The sequence below is a fragment of the Daphnia pulicaria genome, chromosome 6 (genome assembly GCF_021234035.1).
Source record: "Daphnia pulicaria isolate SC F1-1A chromosome 6, SC_F0-13Bv2, whole genome shotgun sequence".
In the NCBI taxonomy this organism is placed as follows: Eukaryota; Metazoa; Arthropoda; class Branchiopoda; order Diplostraca; family Daphniidae; genus Daphnia; species Daphnia pulicaria.
Window position 1 is genome coordinate 18086787 of NC_060918.1, and position 22165 is coordinate 18108951.

The following is a 22165-nucleotide window of genomic DNA, read 5'->3' on the forward strand; positions in this document are numbered from 1 at the left end:
AACTGATGCCGATTGCTTCTTTGGCTGCGCTATTTATACGCCATCGTCCAATGCCAAACAAATTGTTAGTTAAGGAGAAACCAATTAAACGCCGCATTAACCTCAAACCTTTAGCTTTTACTGGCTATTTAGCTATTAACACTTTTCTGTTCAATGCTAAATCGCTAATAGAAAATATCGAGCCATATTAAAGAACTGATGCCGATCGGCCATGAAATGTTAAATCGGTGTTAAATATATTACGATTCCTTTTAGTCAAGCAAATCAAAAGCCAAGCAGGTTAAGACGACGAACTTGTGAACACAATAAAAGCCAATAACTCTTTTATGTTTTATCCAACCACGTATAATATTTAACGTGCATTGATTGTGTATTACATCCAATTAAGATTACAGCTCGGATATTCTACTGTCTATACATCTTCTGTCTATAGCCTATACACACAGCAATAACCGTTTAATACATGTTTGGGTTTTTACTCAATCCATAGCGGTCTACGTCTCATTATCACACACAATAAATAATATAAACTACCTATAATTATATCTTTGTTTAATTGTGTCAGAAACAGAGTATAGTGAGTTTTGTGTCGGAGCGGTAACGAACTAATAAATGCTATGCTGTTGCCATCATATATGGTGGCCAGCACTATCATTTTCCTTTGTAAGACTTTTATGCAATGCTGGTCATCTGCTGATGCCTTTTCCAATAATGAGAAAGAATCCCTTCAGTCAGGAACGCCAACACGGACACTAGAGATCCAACCGCCAAAACAAGAAATGCTCCCGTCAAGTTCATCAGCGTCAATCGTACCAGCGGCTTTTTGTCGCTCTTATTGGCGTTGCTATTGCCCTTGTCGTTATTCCAACAAGGCCGAGTGTTGGGCTCCAACCGAGTCAACCACGAAGATATGAGTCCATTTTCAAGAAGTTCCAAAGTCCTGTTTTTTAAAAAATATTGAATTTCTCAGCACAGCACACTCACAATAATAATGAAAGATGAATATCATCAGACCCTTGATTGAATTTCTCCAAGTGAGGACTGTTTTTGGCTAGTCCCCAACCGAGACCCAATCCGTCCTGCATTGTTGCGGCTATAGTCAATTGGCACTGCCCAGTTTTCTTGTAGTCCCTTTGGATTTCAGCTTTTAAAACCACCGAACCCTTTTTTTAGATATATAATAAATAAATCAATTCGACCTTGATCAAGAAAACTGATGAAACCACTAGACATACGTGCAAGTAGACGTGCCGATGGGGTGTGGTTTTGATCATGTCGACGCATTGCTGTGTCGAGTTGCATCTCGAGTGGGGATAGGATCGCAGTTTGTCGCCCATCGCCTTGAACAATCCCTTCTCGGCGGACTGATGTGAAACAATCCATCAAAGGTATAATAGCAAATCATTGGAATTTATGGATAGCTAATAATACTTACTGAAAATACAATGTCTGCACCTAAACCCTTATTCAGGATCAAGTGGATGTTGGGATCGGCTAGGACATCGTCGACAGAGTTAATGAGCGGACGAGCGTGTCGGGTAGCGGTGACGTAAGAGATCAAAATGCCGTTGTAGACGTTGAGAAGGACAAAGGTCAGTAGGCACCAGGCCCCCACCACTAGCCGGATGGTTGTCAATGTGCTGGAAATGTATCCACCTTATTATATCAAACGAAATGTCAATTATAATTAATTAGAAATATTGTGCTGAACTATTTACAAAACACTTGTGCTGTTTTACCTTGATTCAATAGCGTCCCCGCTACATACATGTAAATGCTCTCAGAGGTGCGGATAGGAGATACGATTGACATCTTTTCTTCGTCATCAGCAGCGGAGAATTTCATCTCCTTATTGAGAATGAGGCAATTGAAGTACAGCAATGCGATGATGACGGAGGCGGCAGATACAAATAACATCACCCACACCTATTTTGAATATAATAATTAAATCAACAAAGTGAAACTTATTCTGCTGCTGGCCTGCTAGTATGAATAATAATAATATTAAATCAAAAAAGATGACGAACCCATAACTGAAATGGTTTAATCACGGCATCGACGTTCATTTGCGAAACTTCAGGGGTTGGAATCAGAAAGGCAATCGGCGTGTAGAACCATTGCTGGACAAGTTCCAGACGGCGTGAACGGTCCGGTGTCGCGTTGATGATGGCGAGAATCCCGTCACATTCCTATATATATTATAGTACACGCATATCCAGCAAAATATAATAATAAACAAGAAAACACGATTGGAAAAGTTAATGTGATTGAATATGATGGACATATAGTACCCCTCTAACTACGTAGCTGATGAGCCCTGGATTGTTTGGTCCAGCAGGTTCAAGGGTTTGAATCGGACGTGGAGGGCCGTTGATGTCCAAGATAGAGTAACTGTTGTATAGTAAAAAAATCTATTGACAGGGAGACCATCAATGTTTAATTATTTACTTGTATTACTTGAATTTATGTCGAAGAGACAACCAGTCCAGTACCAATGCTGAAGCACCTTCCAACCTGACCAAGTGGCCAGTCGCATTCCGCTGAATTTTTAATGCTGTGGGGAACTTTCGACACACAATTAAATAGCAGTTGGATTTCTTCTAGAGAAAGTTGGAGTTAGATTTCTTATTTTTTGAAATATTTACCTCAGATGCGGCGAATAAGAGTTGGATTTTGTTGTGCGGAGTCGCCCTGATGGCCACTGCAGGTGGGGTAGAATATTCCAACGATAAGAAAGGTTGACAAAGAAAATAAACGCTAATTAACACACGCATCACCCAAGTCTGGGTTCCCATATTTTCCAAAACGCCAACGACTGCAATACAACAAGAGGTTACGGTTGCCCAACTGATATGGGATCCTTTCCCAGCCAAAGTCGCAAGTGTAAGAGCAATTCTGGAACAATCACCCTTTGACTTTATATATTGGCAATTCAATACAACTGTGATTGTCACACAGATGTTGGCATCGACGAGCATCGATGAGTTCAAGGAGTTGCACTGCCACAGGAAGGCAGATCTCATAAATTAATAAGCTCTCCATTTAAAAAATTCAAGGGTCGACCATGGATTCATTTTGTTCAAAGGACAATGTCAATTCAGCAATCGGGTCACCGAAAAGGGATGACCGGGGACGACGAAGGAACCTGGAAGACATGAAGTTGCCAGCCATTTTTGTGCTCTGTCTCCCTGACGACACGTTGACAGATCTGTCAGTTCTGGCCAAGTCAAATCACACCCAAATCTCGGCAGCCGTCCATCAACTTCGATCGCCAGTTATTCTATTGATGCATAAGGATCAATACGAATTGTATCAAAGATACCAATCCTGTCCTGTCTGTAAACGAACGTTTTGGAGAAAGTAGTTACAGATTAAATGTGGTCTCTTCCCCATACCCCATTTACAATACAATTAACAATAAAAATATGACTTGTATAATAATGAGTCTGAATTAATTAACATGAAGAAAGATTCACTCAATTTTGACTAGTTAATATGTAAATCTCATGGACTACTCTAATTAAGGACGGGCCTCTTCAGCATTTCCTATGTCGGCCATGTAAACATTTTTCCGGGAGAATCGGAATTAAAATTAAAAAATAAGTAGTGAATGATCTAATGTTCCTATACCTAAAATTTTTACTATACCTAAGATTTTGTTAAATTGCAGGGGTTATTTGCAATATTTTTGAAAAACCTGTTTTCTGATTTTTTTATGTAAAAAAAAAAAAAAAATTACATAACAAAATCAGAAATTAAATTCTGATTACTTTTTGTTTGAAGTGTTTTTCAAAAATATTGCAAATAACCCCTGCAATTTAACAAAATCATCTGCGGGTAGTCAGCTGTTCCACGCAAGCTTATGGGGCATGGCCTACTCTAGTAACGGCCTATAGGCTGGCTATCCCTGTGTTGCCGAATGATTCCCAGCCCCTACCCCTTCCCATCCCCTACTTTTCATATTCAGAGGGCCAAAAGTTATCTTGAGATGTTCCACTTTCCAAACCATCTTTCCACCGTTTGGATGCCTGTGCGTCTGACTTGCATTGGACCATGGTCAGAATCAGTAGGAAATATGCGATTGATAACTTAGTGGTTAAAAGCTGTGGACTCCCACAAGAGAAATATGAGTTTCAAATCTATGTAAATCATAATAAATTTTTCATAATTTTTCCTTGTTTTTTCTTTACTTTTAAAGGGAATTAGATGGAATGCCTAGATTCTGTAAAAAATGCGAGTTTTTTCACATTTTTTAAAACAAAATCTGAATTTGTTTTCTGTGGCAAGGACTTAGAAAAAAAAAACAAATTCAGATTTTCTTTTCTTTTCGGCTCTCGATGCTGCGGCACCACTGGTGGAGTGAGCTGAGAAAATGGGATCGACTCCAGCTTCCGTCAGAATGGATTTTATCCATCGACCGACTGCTGTCGATCCCGTTACTGGTTTAAAAGGCCTGATAGTGGCCATCAACAGTAACTGACTATTAGTGTCATTACGCGCCGCGTCTGTCAGGTAGATATAGTAGCCTAAACATGAAACCGGACACAACTTTGGCTCCGCCAAATATTTTTGCAGAGTAAGGGAATGTAGGGCACCGTCATGTTGTGCTTTCCTCGGCTTGGATAAGCTGGAGGTGACTTTTCAGAAAACTGGGAAGGAGTACCTGTTGATGATTCTTCCCTGAACGACTCATGGCTGTCATTTAAACCAGAAGACTGCCCAGTACCTCCAGGTTGGTTTTGGATTCAATCAAGTGATGTTCCTGAGGTACTGTGTGTTGTTATTACTTATTAGTTGTTTTATGGTTGTCTAATTAAATATTATCACCAGGTTTCAATTTGTGTTAAATTACACTTACAATCACATCAAGCCTACATTAGGGATTCCTTCCAGCTAGTCATTAGCGAAGTTGTTGGTGATGGCCTCAATCTCCCCCCCCCCCATAGGGCTCTTTGGGATCTGTTTTCTTTAGCCGTTTTATCTGGCAACGCAGCATGGCCGGGCAGTTTCTTAGTGCGAGAAAGAGGAGAAGAGGGAGAATGGGACGAGTGGGAGGGAGGAGGGCGTCCTCAAAAAGTAACCAACAAAAACACCGAAAAATGTCCAAAATGGTTTCGTAATTTATAAAGAATGAATGATAAAATAAATAACATTGATACATTCCGATAAATATCAAGTAGTTTTATTTATAATGTTAAATATAAGCGAAAAACCTTGCTTTCCCCATATCTCCCCGTGGAAAGTTATGACTGACCAGGACAGCCAGCGCACCAAGCGGATGCCCCAATTTTATTTTCAAGAATTAGCAGACGAAACGTCTAGCAGACTACAGTTCGTAGACCTCTTATTTAAAGATCATGACGGGGAGAAGAGGGAGAATGGTACGAATGGGAGGGAGGAGGGCGTACGAAAAAAAGGGGACCGACGTTTCCTCTTCTCCCCCATTCGTCCCATCTTCTCCAGGTATTTTTTTAGAAATCGGTAACGATTTCTTCAATTTGACAACCAGCCAACAATTTGGTTTCCAGTTGTTATTTCCTTCCTAAAAACATGGGCATAGTAAATTGTAGTTCGTTTGGACATAAAAACAAAAAATACAGAATATTGAAGTAAAAGTACTGGTAATTTAAGCACGATATAATAGGAAAGGAACACTCTCGCGCTATCCCATTCTCTTCGAAGAAACGGCGGTTGTTTAGTAAAGGGTCCCAGGATTACCTGCCAGGTTCGCTAGTGTTAGGGGCCGATCGCCTCTCGGGGGTACAGTAAAAATATGAGTTTTTGGTTCATAATCTATAAAATTACGAATAAATGTTTCCAGAAATTGATTAAGTTTAAGCTTTATTTAGTTCCCTATCCTTAAATACCCAATTCATCTAGATTAGGCAATTTTTTAAATGTTAAATTCGGGATTGAAATTCGTATTTTTTTGAATATTGCGCCTAAAAAACAAATCAAATGTATTTTTTATTACTTATTTTTGTTTATTATATTTTAAAATATTAAAAATGAATTTTAAAATATTAAAAACGAGTTTGAAAATTCATCTTTAATATTTTAAATGAATAAATGGGAAATAAAATATTTTATCATGGGAAACCACATCTCAATAAACAAACCACCGCTCACATGAAGTCATTTTTGGGCTGCATGAGATTAATTGGATAATAAGGAAACTGTCTGGTCCTTCACGAAATGGTCTTTTTCGATCAACTGGTTCGTAAAAACAACGACGCATGGGGATGGCACAACAGAATAAATGAAAGAGCGATGGAAAAATTAAATTTGTGTGAACTGGTGCCTAAGCTTAATATGAAAGGGCAACTAATACTTCTGGGAAACTGGTCCTTCAAATCGGTCAAAGAACCTTAGCTTAACTGAATTAATTATCTCTTCCCGTTGCAGTGTCAAAATTCTTACGAAACGCCGGCCCAAGCACCCACCAAATTCTCGGTTCGTCTACCGAACTAAACGAGTCAATTCAACTCGTTTGAAAAAGTTGTAAAGGGTGGGGAAACAAGATTTGCCCCTGCTAGCACGCTTACATCTCAACAACGTATTCCTGCTATCAATTTTCGCTGATTGGATATACATTTGGCCATCCATGGTACTAGTACAGTCAATCTGTCAAAAAAACGCATCAAATCTGAAACTACACTGAAATTTCAATTTTCTTATACCAAAAAAAAAAAGATAATTTTAAAGAGAATGTGTAGTTTAAAAGCTCTCGAGAAATTCTGTGGGGAAGATATTTAAATTAATAAAAAACGATAGGATGAAAAAACCAATTTTTATTTAATTTATTGTGTAAACATTTCTAGTTTTTAATGAAAACTAATAAATGAGCTTTGTTAATAAACTAATTTCCTACATTATTAAGTTAGTTATAACTCATACAGTACCCACCAAACTATTAGGTACACCCCCCTTTTTTCAGTGCATTGTTATGGCACTACGTGTCTTAGAAAAAGTGCAAATACTACCCGAACGGCTTGGGCTAGATTTTTTTTCTTTTTTTCCATGAGTAGATCTAATGACGATCTACATTTTTTACACACACAAAATTGTTGTAGGATTAACCCCCATGGCGCTACGGTATCGTTCAGTTTATTAGGTACACCCGTTTTCCCCCCATATGCGCCGTGTTAAATACGGCGTTTTCAAAAATTTACAAAAAATACTAAAAGTAAAGCTAAATTTTTTTTTGTGCCAAAAGAAGCACAATTCTTCACTCTATACGAATATAAAGAATGATTTACAATAAAATCAACTCAGAGAACCCTTCCCTATACCCTAAAGTTTTCCACTTCAAAATTTGTTGAAATTTCTAATGCCTATGGGGGCGACAGTGCAAGTGTGTAGTAAAAAGTACAAATTTTGAAGTGGAAAACTTTAGGGTGCATCAACAGGTATTGATGGTGTCCCTGACATACTCAACTCACTTTTTGAAAGACAAAGTTCGACAGCTACTTCTATATTACAATTCAAATTTCAGAATTGTAATCGACCGCGCGCTCTCCAAGGTATTTGGCGATGAGGAAATTGCGGAAAATGTCGGAAATTTTTTCGCAAAATAAAACCATACTCATTAACAAGCCATCTCCCACTCAACCGCACCGAAATACCCCCTTTTTCCGGAGGTCGTTTTGGGATCGTAATCCGGAAAAGGACTCTAAAAATCCGGACTAGGTTTATTCTGCTCAGAATCGCAGGGCGATTCTAACGGAATAAAGTCTGGATTTTTATCTTTTTTTGTTAACGAGATAATCATGGTTGTAAATCGTGAAATATCACGAAAACCTAGTCTCCCCCTCCGTCTACACTCTCGTCCTTTTTCGGGCAACATATTTGTAGATGGTGTACAAATTCGTCTTTACACATCTTTTGTATACGTATGTATATTCTGTTTAGAAAAAAAAACGATTTTTATGCCTCCTGTATAAGTATGCAAATTAGGTTTTTTCGAGTTTTACACTCTTTTAGCGAAAGGAAGAGACCCAGAAATCTTTTTTTTGACCGCGTTTCTCTCCCATCCCTATACCCCATAATCTCAAGTTCTTTCTTGAAAACCAGCGCGATGGAAATCCATAATGGCGGCTAAAAACGAAAAAAATTTCCAAGTCCCATCGCCGAAATTCAATGGGGCTAGATGAACACTCGATAAGTTGTTGGCTTAATATATTGTTAGCAAGCTCTTTCATTCAACAATCAATTTCAGCAATCAATTCCCAACTATATGTCAATAGCTGGTGGCAAAGCGGATAAATACTGGCTTGTTAATCTGAGGTTACGGGTTCGACTCCCGAAAAAAGCATATATAAATGTGAGAGCCTTTGAATGAGTCTAAGAAAGCAATGAATTACGAAATGTGAAGAAGGAAAATATCAAATGATGAGATTAAATGGAAGTGAAAGTAAATAGAAAGAAATAAAATAAAACAAAAAATTTTCTTTTTCATTCTTAAAAGTGGGGGATGGTAGAGAAAAATGGTAATAGCGCGAATTTGATAAAACAAAGACGTTATGACCTTGTGCCAGGGTATACAAAGGATGTAAAAAAGAAATATGTACACCTTATGTATACCCAGGTTTACAAGCTGGTACCCACTTTCATTTAACACCAAGTATGTACACCCTTTGTACACCCAAAAAGGGCGAGAGTGTACATCGCTTTTCGCCGTATATTCAACCTTAAAAAAATAACTAATTTATAAAAAATGTAGCCCGTTCATCCCTCTTTCCGAATCCAAGAGGATTTTTTGAAGTATTTTAAGATGTCCAAGATATCACTATTTTCGTGATACCCCCATTTCGACACATTTTTCAGGCATTTTATTCGGTGTTGCCGATTGCCGTATATGTGACTTCGCCCCCACTTCTTCGCTTTTTCCATTGTTTCCTATGTATCAAGTCCCATCTGTATCGATATACAAGTCTTTGATACATAGGAAATAGGGAAAAAGCGAAGGAGTGGACAGAAAAGGGGGCGAAAAGCAAATTAATAATAATTTTAACGTAAAAATCAATACCCGGCTGTTTCCACACATCCAACTTTGTTGTACAAAAGCTCGAGTTTCGTCAGGAATATACCAGCATGATATGCTACTGCTAATGAACAACATTAAACAAAGTCGAAAGCAGCATTACAGTCATTCCATGAAAAAAATACAATGCCGCATTCGTTTGTGTGATTTGTGTCGATAATCCAGTGCCTTGATGTTTGATGTCTGTGGTAAAAAGAAAATTATAATAAGTTAAGACTAAACAAGAACTCACCGACCCACAAAAACAAAGAAAGCGTCAAATCGCTAAGAAAGCGATGAATGGATTATGGATTGCGTGTCGGGAATGTGGGTTCCAGTCAATGCCATTATCAGAACACCAGGGAACATTGACCGTATCACACCGAACTTTCCGTATTTCTCTCTCAAAATGTAAAAATAAAATATTTTTATAATCAAAGAAATAAGTAATCACAAAATTCATAACCCCATGTGTTGAATTTGTAAATTGCAAACGGCACTAGAAAGCCTTTTTGGTATCTTCATAACTTTTCGGAGTCTATTGCGTTCTTCAGGATCGTTCAAAGAATTCACCAACTTCTCGGCTGTTACAAACAAACCAAGCAAGCAAACAAATTAAAAATCTAGTGTAAAATTAAAGTACATTAAAATTAGTTAAAATAAAAATAACATTAAAATTGGTAGTATATAATGTGCAAAAAAACAAAAAAAAGAGTCGTTCAACTCCATTTTTCTATTACTTGTACTGAGAGACTGTAAAACTAATTTTTTTCATTGTTGAATCGAATTTGACAACACATTTCAGTTACATTTCAGTTTATTTTAAATAATAATAGCAAAGTTACTAGCACATGCTGATACAAATACAGAACCAAAAATGACAATAAACATTACATAAGTTACCTGCGATGAAACTGGAGACGACAAAGGTTATCCATATTTCCTTTTTTTGATCTTTAAACAGAGACAAATGAAATACTTGAATATTAATATCAGAAAGGGCTAACTATTCCAGTTAAACTAAAAACACAGAACAAAACAAACATTGAATTGAAAACACTTCCACTTCAAAACCAGAAACCATGAACTATTCCGATCGAGCGGCAAGTGCAGCGCCATCAAATTTTCCTATCCGACATTAGAACAAAGTCCACTGTTTTTAATGAAAACTTATATTTTAGCGCTTTTTATAATTTCTAATATAATATTGACATTGACTATTTGAGAAATAAATCCGTTTATTTATAAACAATTGAATTGTTGATAGAAATGAATTGTTGTCGGAAATTAAAAAAGAAAGAATGAGTACGAAAATAAATTATACACCAGTCGATTTGCCACTATAATAATTATTAATTTTTGCCAAAAAAAATCGAAAATAATTTTCATTACTCAGTAACCATCGAATAAGAATTATAACACCTTCCACTCTTCGGTTTTGTTAAATATAGATTTATTATGTGAGGTATTAATCACGCGTCTAGTGTTGTTGATTACGCAATTTTTCCAACATCTTCACAAAAGACGAAGACGAAGACGAAGAGAAGTTTCAGAATCTCAATATAAGTTATCGAACCATTCCTTTAGATGTCAATAATTGACGAACACTGACCACAAAAGTCAGCCAGATTTACAAACGAAACTTTTACACTTTAGACTGAAAAAATGCATGGCGGAATTTAAAGTCTACGAGAAATAAATTGCAATTAGTTGTTGTGTTAATTGTAATTTGAAACATGTGTTATTACCTGGTTAGTTATTTGTGGCATTTGTGCTATGTTGTGCAGGGACAGGCTGTTGTTTGGATGGATGTTATTGATGACAGTTCTTAATTGTTAAAGCTTACCGATAAAATAGTTGACAATATATTCTATGTTAAAACCTATGTAGACTGAGTGGTGGAGGACCGACAAATAATATAATTTAAATGTTATTTCAATTATTAATTGTGGAATTGAAAAACTTACGGTTACAGCAGTTGATCTAGTTCAGACAACTCCAGGATTTTCTCCCTGTTTCCTTATACCAGTTCTAAGATTACTTATTGGCAGTACTGTAGAATCAACAAGGATACCATTTACTCCAACATTACTTTACAGAAACGACACTATACTATTTGCCTTAACGAACGTAAGCAACATTGGGGTATCGTAATTGAGTCCCAATTTAAAATATTTAAAACCAAGTCCTGGTTAGTCCAATTATTTTTTATCTAGGGACAAAAATAACAAATATTGTGGAACGTAGTTCATTCTGACTGGTAGTGGATTCTGCTCTAGCTGATATTGCTCTTGAACAGCAGAATATTCTTATTTGATGTCGACGACATTAGCAGTTGCCATTGTTGTGTACAAAAAAATAGTTATTATTGCAAATAAAATTGAAAATGAACAAAACTGTAAGGAAGTACCTTTCATTATTTTTATGAGTTCTTCGGTGATTCTTCCTTGAGAAGAGAAAATCACAACCAAAATGCCTGCAGGATATCAGTGCATCACATTTCCCTACGTTTTAAGACATGAAGCAGGCACGGAAATCTTCATTATTATAAGAAATACTAGAAGATATTTTAGTTATTTCATGATTATACTGAAATATTTCTTTAAGCAAAATCAAATTTTTACTTCTCCGTTTCTTTTGACATAGCTGAAGCTTTCGAATAAAATCATTTTTCACGACTTCTGACAACATCTTAAACAAGGTAGACAGAAATTAACATTTAGAAAATTCATTCTAGAGTGATTAAAACTAATTGTATTATGAAATATAAAAAAACTAATTCTTGACATACCGATTTATGAAGCAATAGTGTGTACCTCCCCCCCCAAAAAAAAATCATTTTTTTATTCCTTTGGCTTTAGAGGGAGATATGGGTAATACATGATACAAGAAATCATTTCCAAAAGTCTTAGATTTTTAAAATGAAATTATCATTCCGTGCGTGCTATTTTAATTTTTGAATAAAAATTTATTTTTAAAATTTATATTTTGGTATGATATACGATTTAGAACAAATAAATCCTATTGGTGCTTTGCCGGTTAATAGTTTTACATGGAAAAAATATTTTAACAAAGTTTGAGCCCCTTGCGTTGTTATTTTATTCACGCACAATCAGTCTCAAGAGAAACATTACGTTTTTTCGAGAAGGTACGTTCTGTATTTCATATTTCCATTACAACGTTTGTATGGCTTCTTTACTCATATTCTTGACACTAAAACGTGAACGGACTTGTGCAATTAACTGAGGAAGGGACTTTTTTCTATCTCTTCTATCATAGAGCTGTCTCGATAGTCACCAATTAACTTGATCTCTACGCAATCGTTAACTGTTATAAGAGAGTCGAAAAATTCTTTAGGCGCATTTTGGTTCAAAAATTCAGCTGAAGTGAAGTACAAGTGTGTATCTTGGCGGGAATTTGGATTTTTAATTCATTACAGCTCAATTTTTAAATTCATGTTTCCCTACTAATTTTTTTACTTCAGCTGAATAGATGTCTGGACCTCTATTCACCTCCCCCAATTCACTATTCACCTATCGATTTGTGCACCTCCCATTTTTATATATGTTGCATACAAAAAGCAGACGGAATAAAAAAATACTATTATTTTTAAAACCTCATGAGTGTGTTTTGAGTTCGTTCGTTCATATAGTTATTTTTTGTTACTTTTTCCGCAGTAGTGTTTGAAAAATGACTTTAGAACCTGTCTCAGAAAATATAGAACTCATTTGGACTCAAATTTAAATTTGGAAAAAAATAATAACACGACCAAAGTTATTACTGATGAGAACTCCAAACCCATTTAGAATGGCAAAAAAGATAGAGAGCAATTACAGCTGGATCACGTTGTAAAATTGCTTTTCCTTGGTATGTCTATCACATATTACCACTTAGATTCTGTAAGTTATTAATTTTCTTTCCTTTTTTGTTTTTTCAACAAACCTTGTTAAAGAAAATTACTTCATTTTGAGTGCAAAGGGCCTCAAAGTTTTACCGGTCTGGGAGTCTATTGGTAATAAGCTGCAAGAAGCAGTTTACAAATTTTCAAATAGTTAAGACCGTGCCAACAAACTAAAAGTGAAATGAAATAGCCTTGTGGTTAAGCGCATAGTATGCAAAACTGATTTCGTTAACAAGGTCTGGTGCTGAAGTACTCAAGAAAAAACCAAGCTATTTGAATGAAATGGAACTAATGATTGGTAAATCTTAAATGTTATAGCAACCATCTGCATATAACACAGAACACAAATTGTTCGTCAAAATATGAAACTCTCTTGTCATTCAAGTTCTTTTTCTTTTGTCCATACTCAAGTGATATTGGATACAAAAAAAATAAAAAATACAATCTTGAACAATACAAATTTAAAAAATGTTACCTGGTCTCTATTCTTCTTTTAATTTGAAAAGTAATAATTAATTTGTCAGTAGCAAGATTTTGTCAAAAAGCGATTTAAAGTAGTCTGCTTTAAAGGGGAGGGGTCAGGACTGAAAAAAAGGCATTTTGGCGTTTTTCCATGTTTTAAAATGCAATTAAGCTGAATTTGAGGTGAATTGCATTTCACCTAAATTCAATTAAGCAAAACCCATTTTTGCCTTAATTTATTTTACTTTAGGTAAATAAAAGCTGAATTGGGCCAAAATGAAACAAATTTTGAAGTAGGTATATTTTAAAGTAATAAAAGGCCAACGAATGGTGAAACGATTTTATACAATACACAATAGTAATCTCTAGGAAACACATTGTTTTTCAAGCGGTTTTCAATCCACTCTTTACCTTTCTTTCATCTTTGTCCAAAACCCAAAATCTTCGGTAATATGCGGTTGGAAACTATTCTAATCTTCTTTAATTCTTTAAGCTTGTACAGTATCTTGCACAGAAACTCAGACGGACGGACAATTTTTCTGTCCAAAACCACCTAGTGGCTGGTCAGATAAATTCAAGTCTTTGTTTTTAGAAAAAAGGCTGTAGGCTAACGAAGATGATTTATTTTCCAGATTAAGAAAAAAATAAAACTTTTTGAAAGAAGAAAAGCGGCCTTTTTAGCATTTTAGACGGCCTCGTTTCAAGGTGAGATGTAGTCTTGAGCGCTTACGATGCGTATTTTTCCAGAAATTTAATACCAATGGAGGAGAATGGACGAGCAGCAATTTTGCCAAACGGCTCAACAAAAAAGGAATAATGCACGAAACAAGCGCGCCCAACTACCGAACGGGACGGCGAATGTGAACGCGGCATCCGCACCATTACTGAAAAAACGCGGACGTGCATTCACGACAGAACCTACCTAGACAACGACGTGACAAAAGACAAGAAAAATCTTGTGGCGGAAGGCCACATCCCTACTTTCTTGTGGGCAGAGGCGGCATCCTACACGGCGTACAGTTAACAGCATCCCCTGTCACACCATACGAGTCATGGCATCGTCGACGGCCCTACGTGTCAAACCTCCGCTTCTTCGACTCCATCGCTTACGTCCATGTACCAAAGGAAGAACGAAGTAAGCTAGATAAAAAAATTTCGAGACGCATCTTCGTATTTTACAAAACCACGTCGAAAGCCTGGAAGGGAGGGGGGGATCCAGAAAGCCGAACCGTAAAACAAAGCATCCACGCGACGTTCGACGAACACCAACGCCTCACCGACGTTATCGAAGACGCGCCAAACGATCCTACCCAAAGCAACCGCCCAATTACTACCAATATGCCAACTAATGGCACAACGACAACAATCGACAACCTAATTAACAGCGAATGTGAATACAGAGCCCAGTAATCCAAATCAACCAGATAACCACACCGGAACAGATTCAAATCAAATTTGCCTTCCCCGTCGCTCGCTGCGCAGCATAATTCCTTAGAAGCAATGGGATTCGAGCGCGGCTATATGCCAGATAACGGCAACGATTCCTACGAGCCATACCAGTACGAAGACGCCATCAACTGCCCTGAAGTGGACAAGTAGCACGTGGCCTTCAAAGACGAATACGAGACAGGGTAACTGACACCCTGCCCCCGGGAGAAAACCAATTGAATCAAGATTGACTTTCACCATCAAACCGACAGCCAACGGAATTCCCAAGCCCGTCTAGTAGCCAAGGGCTTCAGCCAAAGACCACAGTCCTAGACTATAACGAGACATATGCATTAGTCGTCACATGAATTAGTCGTCACCATACGACTACTATTGTCTACTGTCGCACCAAGAAAAATGAAGATGGTCCAACTGGACGTGAAGATCGCATTCTTGTACGGCAATCTCACCGAAGAAATATACATGGAGCCAACCGAGATATTTATCACCCCGGGTCGTGAGAATGGAATTTGCCACCTGAAAAAGACAATATACGGCCTCAAACAAGCATCAAGATTATGGGGTGAATGATTCAGTTGTTTCCTACATTAGAACGACTTCACACCGACCTACCGAGCCGCAGACCCGTACCTATTCGTCTGTAACAAAGGGGACAAAGCGACGTACATTGCTATCTGGGTCGACAACGGCATTATCGCCAGCGACAGCCAACCTTCGATCGACGATCTACTATCCGTGATGGGTACTGAATTCGAAATCTTCTCATCTGCACTTGGCAGTTTCGTGGGCATGATCATCCACAGAGACCGAATGCAGTGCAAAATATACCTGTCACAGCCAGACTACACCGAGAAGATCATAAAACTTCCCAAATGGCAACAGCTCGGGGGGGGGGGAGGTGGAGTTGGTTAAAGCCGGAATGACCTTCCCATACAGAGAGGCAATAGGGATCCTCCTCTACCTGGCCCTGATGACAAGGACAAACATTTCATTTGCCGTCGGACAGGCCGACCGATTCATAGAAAACTTCGAATCATCACACAGCAAGGCCATCAGGCAAACAATATTGTAATTAAAAGGCACACACAACTATGGCATCTGCTTCAATTGATCAGAACCGAGCCAAGTAATTGGCTTCAGCGATGCCAACTACACGGGGTGCGGGTGGCCTAGACGCTCGCAGATCAACAACAGGAAGTGTCTTCATGTACAGTGGTGGGCCCGTCGCGTGCTGCAGTCACCACCAGCCCTGCGTAGCAACATCAACAACCGAAGTCAAGTACGTAAAGGCCAGCGACATGAGCAAAATCGGTTTGGTTCAGCAGAATTCTCTCAGACATGCAACAACGGCCCCATTACCATCATGTGTGACAAGCAAAGCGCAATCCAGCTGACGAGAAACCCAAACTAGAGACAAAACACATAGCCATGCGCTATCAGCGGTGAGCGGTGAGATCAAAATAAATTACGTCGAATCAGCGAGAAAATTTGCCGATATTTTCACGAAGCCGCTCACTGGACCGCGTTTTGCCAATCTCCACCACGCCCTTGGTGTGGTTCCGGTCTCGACATAGCTACGCCTTCATGTTTTAAACTAAACAATTTATTCAGTATCCCTCTAGGCATACGAGTATGATATGTGTTCCTCGGCGTCCGACCATGATCCCACAGCCATTTACATATTGTACCCATAGTGAGTTTAAGGGTGAGTGTTGGGGATGGGCACAACGCCACTCTGGGTAGCAATAGCTGGATACTGTTTACACTCTCTCATCTGTCATCTGTTGTATCGCCATTCCATGTGAACAATATAGCAGATTCCCGATTGATATCAAACATTCATCAAGGATAGTTAGTGTCATCATACAACATATACCACGGTATTAATATCAGGGAATACAATGTTCATAGTACGTCGCACATAGAGATTCTTATATGTATAGATGCATATATGTCAATCACGTGAACCTGCTTGTCCCGCCATGTGACTCCCCGCATACAGTGGATGCCCATAAAGATATGTAAGCCCACAACACTGTGCCTCATAAGAGTTAGAATGACACTCATGCTATTTCTTTCATATACAACAATTTCCGGAGCGTTATTGACATAAAATATCGATATTACTTGACAGAAGAATATCTTGAGCGTTAGGTGGGCACCAAGACATGTATATCTTACGAGTCCAGAATTCTTACCAAAAACACGATTCCCCATTGTTTTAACTTGGTAGTTTGCATGTGAAAATATGTGGTTTGTTTAATGCGCTTACGAACTCTTAGATATAGCCCGAGAGCAATATTTAATGACATTCACGGGTTGAAGACGGAAGAGTGGATGTGTAAACCATGAAAAGGAAAAGGAACGATATCATCTGAAAGTTTTTGAGCCTCATAAAAAACTACTCCAGGTATTTCTTGTCTTTTCTCAAACGTTTTATAATTTCAACTTATACCATTCATGGAATTTAGGAATTGCTGCCAATGATGTAAATTTTAAGCGTTGATTTGGGATGGCATTGCCGGATGGAAAATAGCAAGGTCATCATCCGCCAAACCATCTTCCAATCTCCCATCTTTTGAATTAAAATTGACAGAAAAAGTTAATCACTTATCTACTCTGCCTTGGGGAAAAGCTGTTGATTCTCCGTGCACTTCACTGCCAGTATATACCGGCGATTTTTTGGGGGTAGAGTATTTATAAAATGAAAAAGGAACCCTGTCAGCATTTGACTATATAGACAGCAAGATAAAATGAAGAGGTGGAGGTAGCGGATAAAAAGAAACCCTCTGATATTAACTGCTGCTCTTCTAGAATGGAGGAGCATCCTAAGTTGGATTTGGTGCGTGCTTTATTCACACACACCAGCAGTGATTGCAATGCAGTTTCTGGTGTGTCCGACACCAAGAAAGATAACAGTCATTTAACAAAAGGCAATTGAAGGCATGAAAAATTTCATCAATTAGTAGCTGTTCTCTTGGAAAGTGAAGGAATGTCCATGTCGAAGCCAAAGTCGAAAATCAGTTGGTCTTATCAAGATCTCACTGAAATTTTAAACCTAGTCACGGTCGTTTCGCAAGATCAAAAAGTTGCCATGTAAGGTGCTTTATTTCAGCTGACTCCCCTCTCTTTCGTCTTCCAAAAGTCTTTTTTCAAGTTTCTTGGCTAAAAAGATCCAAAATAGCTGAAGCTACCGCCACATGGTATTTTTCTGCTTTCCGGACATAAGAACGGTGACGACTGGAAAATTTGAATGTAGAGTAATGGTAGTAATGATTTCAAAGGGCAAAGATTCGATCCCTACGTCCAACTTATTAATGTTTCCTGCATATTTTATTCATCAGGTGAACGAAGTTCAGGCCCAGTTATTCAGGCCCACGTCTTTCAGGCCAACTTTTATTGGGCCTAACGTGGAATGTTAAAAAATAGGGCAACTCGGCCAAATACAGAAAAAATTGTTTTGTATTATAATGAAAATGTAGTGACAAAAATATGAAGAGACTATAGGACGGAGGCAGTTAAAATGAATCAATCGAAATTGCAGTAGTCTGGTTCCAATCTTTGGTCATCGACATTAAAAAAAAATAAAATTAGCACAATGCACTTTGGAAAGTTTTCAAGCAACACCATAGTAGAAATTTTCATTTCATTATCGTTGTAAGATACCCACAGATAAAAAATGGAGTTGACTGAGAAGACGAAGCAGCTTGATCCCTGTTGATAGGACTGGAATGAATTCTTCTTCCACCAGGAGGACGTCCTCTTTTTTTAGGCTTGTTGTCAGGCATTTCTTCATAGTTTCACTCACCAAATTGGTCTGGGGCCTTTTGGTTCCTCTTTGCATCCGACTAACATATTAAAAAATTTTATCAGTGCACCATTACAATAATTTCACTACTTATTTTTCTACTTATCATATCTATCACAAACTCGCTACACCAGTAATACATGAGGAAAAGTTTAGTCAGAACTCAAAGTAAAACGCACGAAAAGAAAGTAAAAGACACAATTTCGGTGTCTGATCTCTGTTAAGAATTAAGGAAGAATAACCGCCGAAATATTGGACAAGGCATTTAATATGCCTTGTCCAATATTGCTTCGACTTCCTCTTACTCATCAGAAATGCAGGTGTATCAGGTGGTGTATCATGCCCCATGTCCAATAATAAACTCATGTATTTAAAATAGCCACGTCCAGTTAAGCGTTTTCTACACTTCCTTTTTAAAACAATAGCATACTACAAAAAATTGGTGTTACTACTCCACAGTTTCTTCAGAGTAATGTTTGTTTCCAGATTTTTAAGAAATGTCAATAAAACCATTTTCATCTGAAATCAATATTGTAAATGCATTTATATATTTTTTAAATATCGTGGGGCTCTGAAGAGAAATTCTTCGTTTTGCTGTGTGTTGACGCCATTGTCTCTTATTTCTGAGTTTTGGCTTGCCTTCATCATCATTCCTTAATTGTGAAGTCTCTTTTACGGTTGCTTTTGGGTAAAAGACTTCACTGCTGATCGGCTTCATTCATTTCGTGCAATTGTAACATTTCTCGATGTCTTCTTTGTTCCAACACCCTTCAGGCTGTCTTCAGACATTCCAGATTAGACAATTCCAATCCAGGAATTATTTACTATTAAAGCTAATTAAGCACTATTAAACTTAAACTTCCTATTTGGCACAATTTACTATCTTAGCCTGTATCAAATCATCTGCTTGTTGAGTTTGACTCAACGTCACCTTCCTCCTTCTCCATGCCTATGGTCATAGATAATTTTTTCGATGGAATCAATCGATTATTTAATTAAGAGCACATACTACATGAAGGTAGCTTTATTCCTTGTAAAAGATGTTGGATCTGCTCAAATCGTGCCTGATATTTTAATCTGGCAAAAAAAAGTTATTTAGAGACTATGATTTAGAGTGGTTAACTAAACAGCAATGTTTACCAAAGACGCCAGGTGGTTTCTTTAATTTAATATATAGCTAGACCAGCCTGCTCCATTAAAATGGTGCTTTGGATAACTCGGCTTCTAATGACGTTGTACTTTTTAATAATCTGCTTTTTCCTTGATACGTAAGGATCTTTTTTACAAGTGTCGATGAAGTTGAATGCCCTTTGTACAAATTGACTCGATAACGTGGCTCTTACAAGACTGCAAGACAAAACACCAGCTGAAACTAAGCATATTTGAATCATTGCCTCTTGTCCTACGTGGCCACTCTGATAATTCGTTTACCAAAACTTCATCGAGCTGGATTTATCGTCCGGAAGTAAACCATTGATTTTTTTTTATATTCTGACAAAGATTCATGCAACTATGTTTTCTGATTGCATTTTCTTCAAGCACAATCTTTCTGGTTTCAATAAGGCTAAAGTCAGGCGATGTACTTTGTCCCATCCTTCGATGTTTATCTTTGTTGCTTCGGCCCTGGTCATCGTAACAGTGATTGCTCCCTCACCGAACGTTGTAATCAAGCCAACTGCGATAACAAGCACCAAACGTTACTGCACATTGATCACAAAGCAGCGGAGAGAAAATTCCGTCGCTTTTCCAGATCAACGTCTCCCGAAATTGTAGGAAGTTGCACCTTATTACCTACCGTCCCACTGAAAGTCAAATTCAATGGAAAGAAAAGTATGCTCTTCACGCTTCTGTACCATTGAAGTTAAATATCTGTCATAAAATCGACACCCGCAAAATATTTTGGTCTTTAAGGTCCATTTAGGAGAGTAACTAGAAAAGACTGCGGACGGAAGGAGTAAACCGGTCGAAAGAAACATAATAAAATTTGACATTGGTTCAATTGACGGCCGTTATTCCTTTAATATTGTCAACATGAACGTCTTGAAGTCATTCAAATACCGCAATCGCTCAATTGATCTCACTAATCTCACTTTCTCCACCTCTCGCACGTGCCTATCCATTCATTGAAGGAAGAAGACGTCGTCATCATTATCGGGCAGGATCATCCGGCAGCCATTGAAATTTTCGAAACGCGCAAGGATCCTTTCCTTCAACGGACCCCTGAGCGTACTCAACTGACTTTGGATGGTGCATAGAAGAACAGGTTGCGAGAAATGGCAACGGCAAGAGAGACTGTTTTCACCTCAGCCTGGCGGATGGCAGATGCGACCAACTTATTGAAAATTCATCGAGATCGATACGTTTGGAACCAAACCCAACGTTTCAATATCGGTGAGCCAAGGTGAGAAATGATCCTGCAATATCTTTGAAGAAACGACGAGACACAACGGCAAAAGATATGAGTCTGGCCTCCTATGAAAAACGGACAATCCGAAAATGCCAAATAATTCATTTTCTTCCCAGCGACGTTTAATCAACCTTGAAGGTATATTTTCTAAAGACGCAAACTTAGCTGAAACTTACAAGAACGTCATTTACACGTTTGTAAGCCTGAAGCATGAAAGGGAACTATCCAAGGAGGAGATCGATACTGGACCAGCCGGACGGCTGCACGTGGTATAATCCCCCATCCGATTTTCAACCCGAACAAGCCGGGCTAGTGCCGTGTTGTGTTCGATGTATCTGAAAAATGCCACGGGATATGCCTTAACTATGTTCTTCTAAAAGTCCTAGACCTTTTAACTAGCCTTGTTGGAATACTCCTCCGCTTCCGGCAGTATGCTTTACCGGTTGTAACTGACGTGGAGAAAATGTTATCCCCCAGTGTTAGTGCAACATTTCGACGGGTCAACCTTCCGTTTTCTCTGGTGGGATCCTGGGTAAAAAATCACACCAGACGTCTATCAAATGGACGTATATTTCTTTGTTACATCCTCATCACCAGCGGTGTGTTCGAACGCTCTACGACAAGCAGCAAGAGAACGCCGGTGATGAAAATATATTGAAGGAAATCACTGAATATTTCTATGAAGACAATTGGCTGGACTCATTCCCAACAACCACGGAGGCCATCTCCACCAATTATTGGTGGCCCGAAACGTTGAAGAAGGGTGGCATTCCACTCTCCCAATGGGCGACGTCGAACAAAACCGTCCGCTAATCGCTACATAGAAAACAACTGGAGGGCACAACCTCATCATCAACCTGGCCCTCGACGCTAAACCGATTGAAAGGACACTTAGTCTTAGATGGTACTTAAGTCCTTCGTGTTAGAAACAACTGTACGAACCGAAGTCTAGACAAAGCGCGAATGAAAGCTATCTTTAGCATATCTGCTTTGTTTCCTGGTTCCCATTGTGTTCAAGACAAAATTTCTGATGCAGAACATCTGGCGACAAAAAGTGGACTGAGACACCGAGCTAGATCAAGATTTAATCAACCGCTGGATTCATTGGGCGAATTA

General features: G+C 38.3%; 1 protein-coding gene and 1 long non-coding RNA gene across 2 annotated transcripts; both read right to left on the reverse strand.

Moving 5' to 3' along the window:
* Positions 1–351: 351 nt before the first annotated feature.
* Positions 352–3661, reverse strand: LOC124344295 (ionotropic receptor 93a-like). The gene is made up of 10 exons (XM_046797796.1): positions 3649–3661; positions 2646–2701; positions 2458–2564; positions 2292–2391; positions 2028–2189; positions 1740–1926; positions 1436–1656; positions 1236–1364; positions 1015–1163; positions 352–940 (listed from the first exon to the last, which is right to left on the reverse strand). Exons 5-10 carry the CDS (start codon positions 2064–2066, stop codon positions 673–675), a joined length of 993 nt encoding a protein of 330 aa, XP_046653752.1. The 5' UTR covers positions 2067–2189; positions 2292–2391; positions 2458–2564; positions 2646–2701; positions 3649–3661; the 3' UTR covers positions 352–672.
* A 6765-nt stretch (positions 3662–10426) lies between these two features.
* Positions 10427–11252, reverse strand: LOC124342304. Its single transcript, XR_006918765.1, has 3 exons — positions 10990–11252; positions 10771–10913; positions 10427–10708 (listed from the first exon to the last, which is right to left on the reverse strand). It is a non-coding gene; the product is annotated as an uncharacterized LOC124342304 (long non-coding RNA).
* Between the last annotated feature and the right edge of the window lie 10913 nt (positions 11253–22165).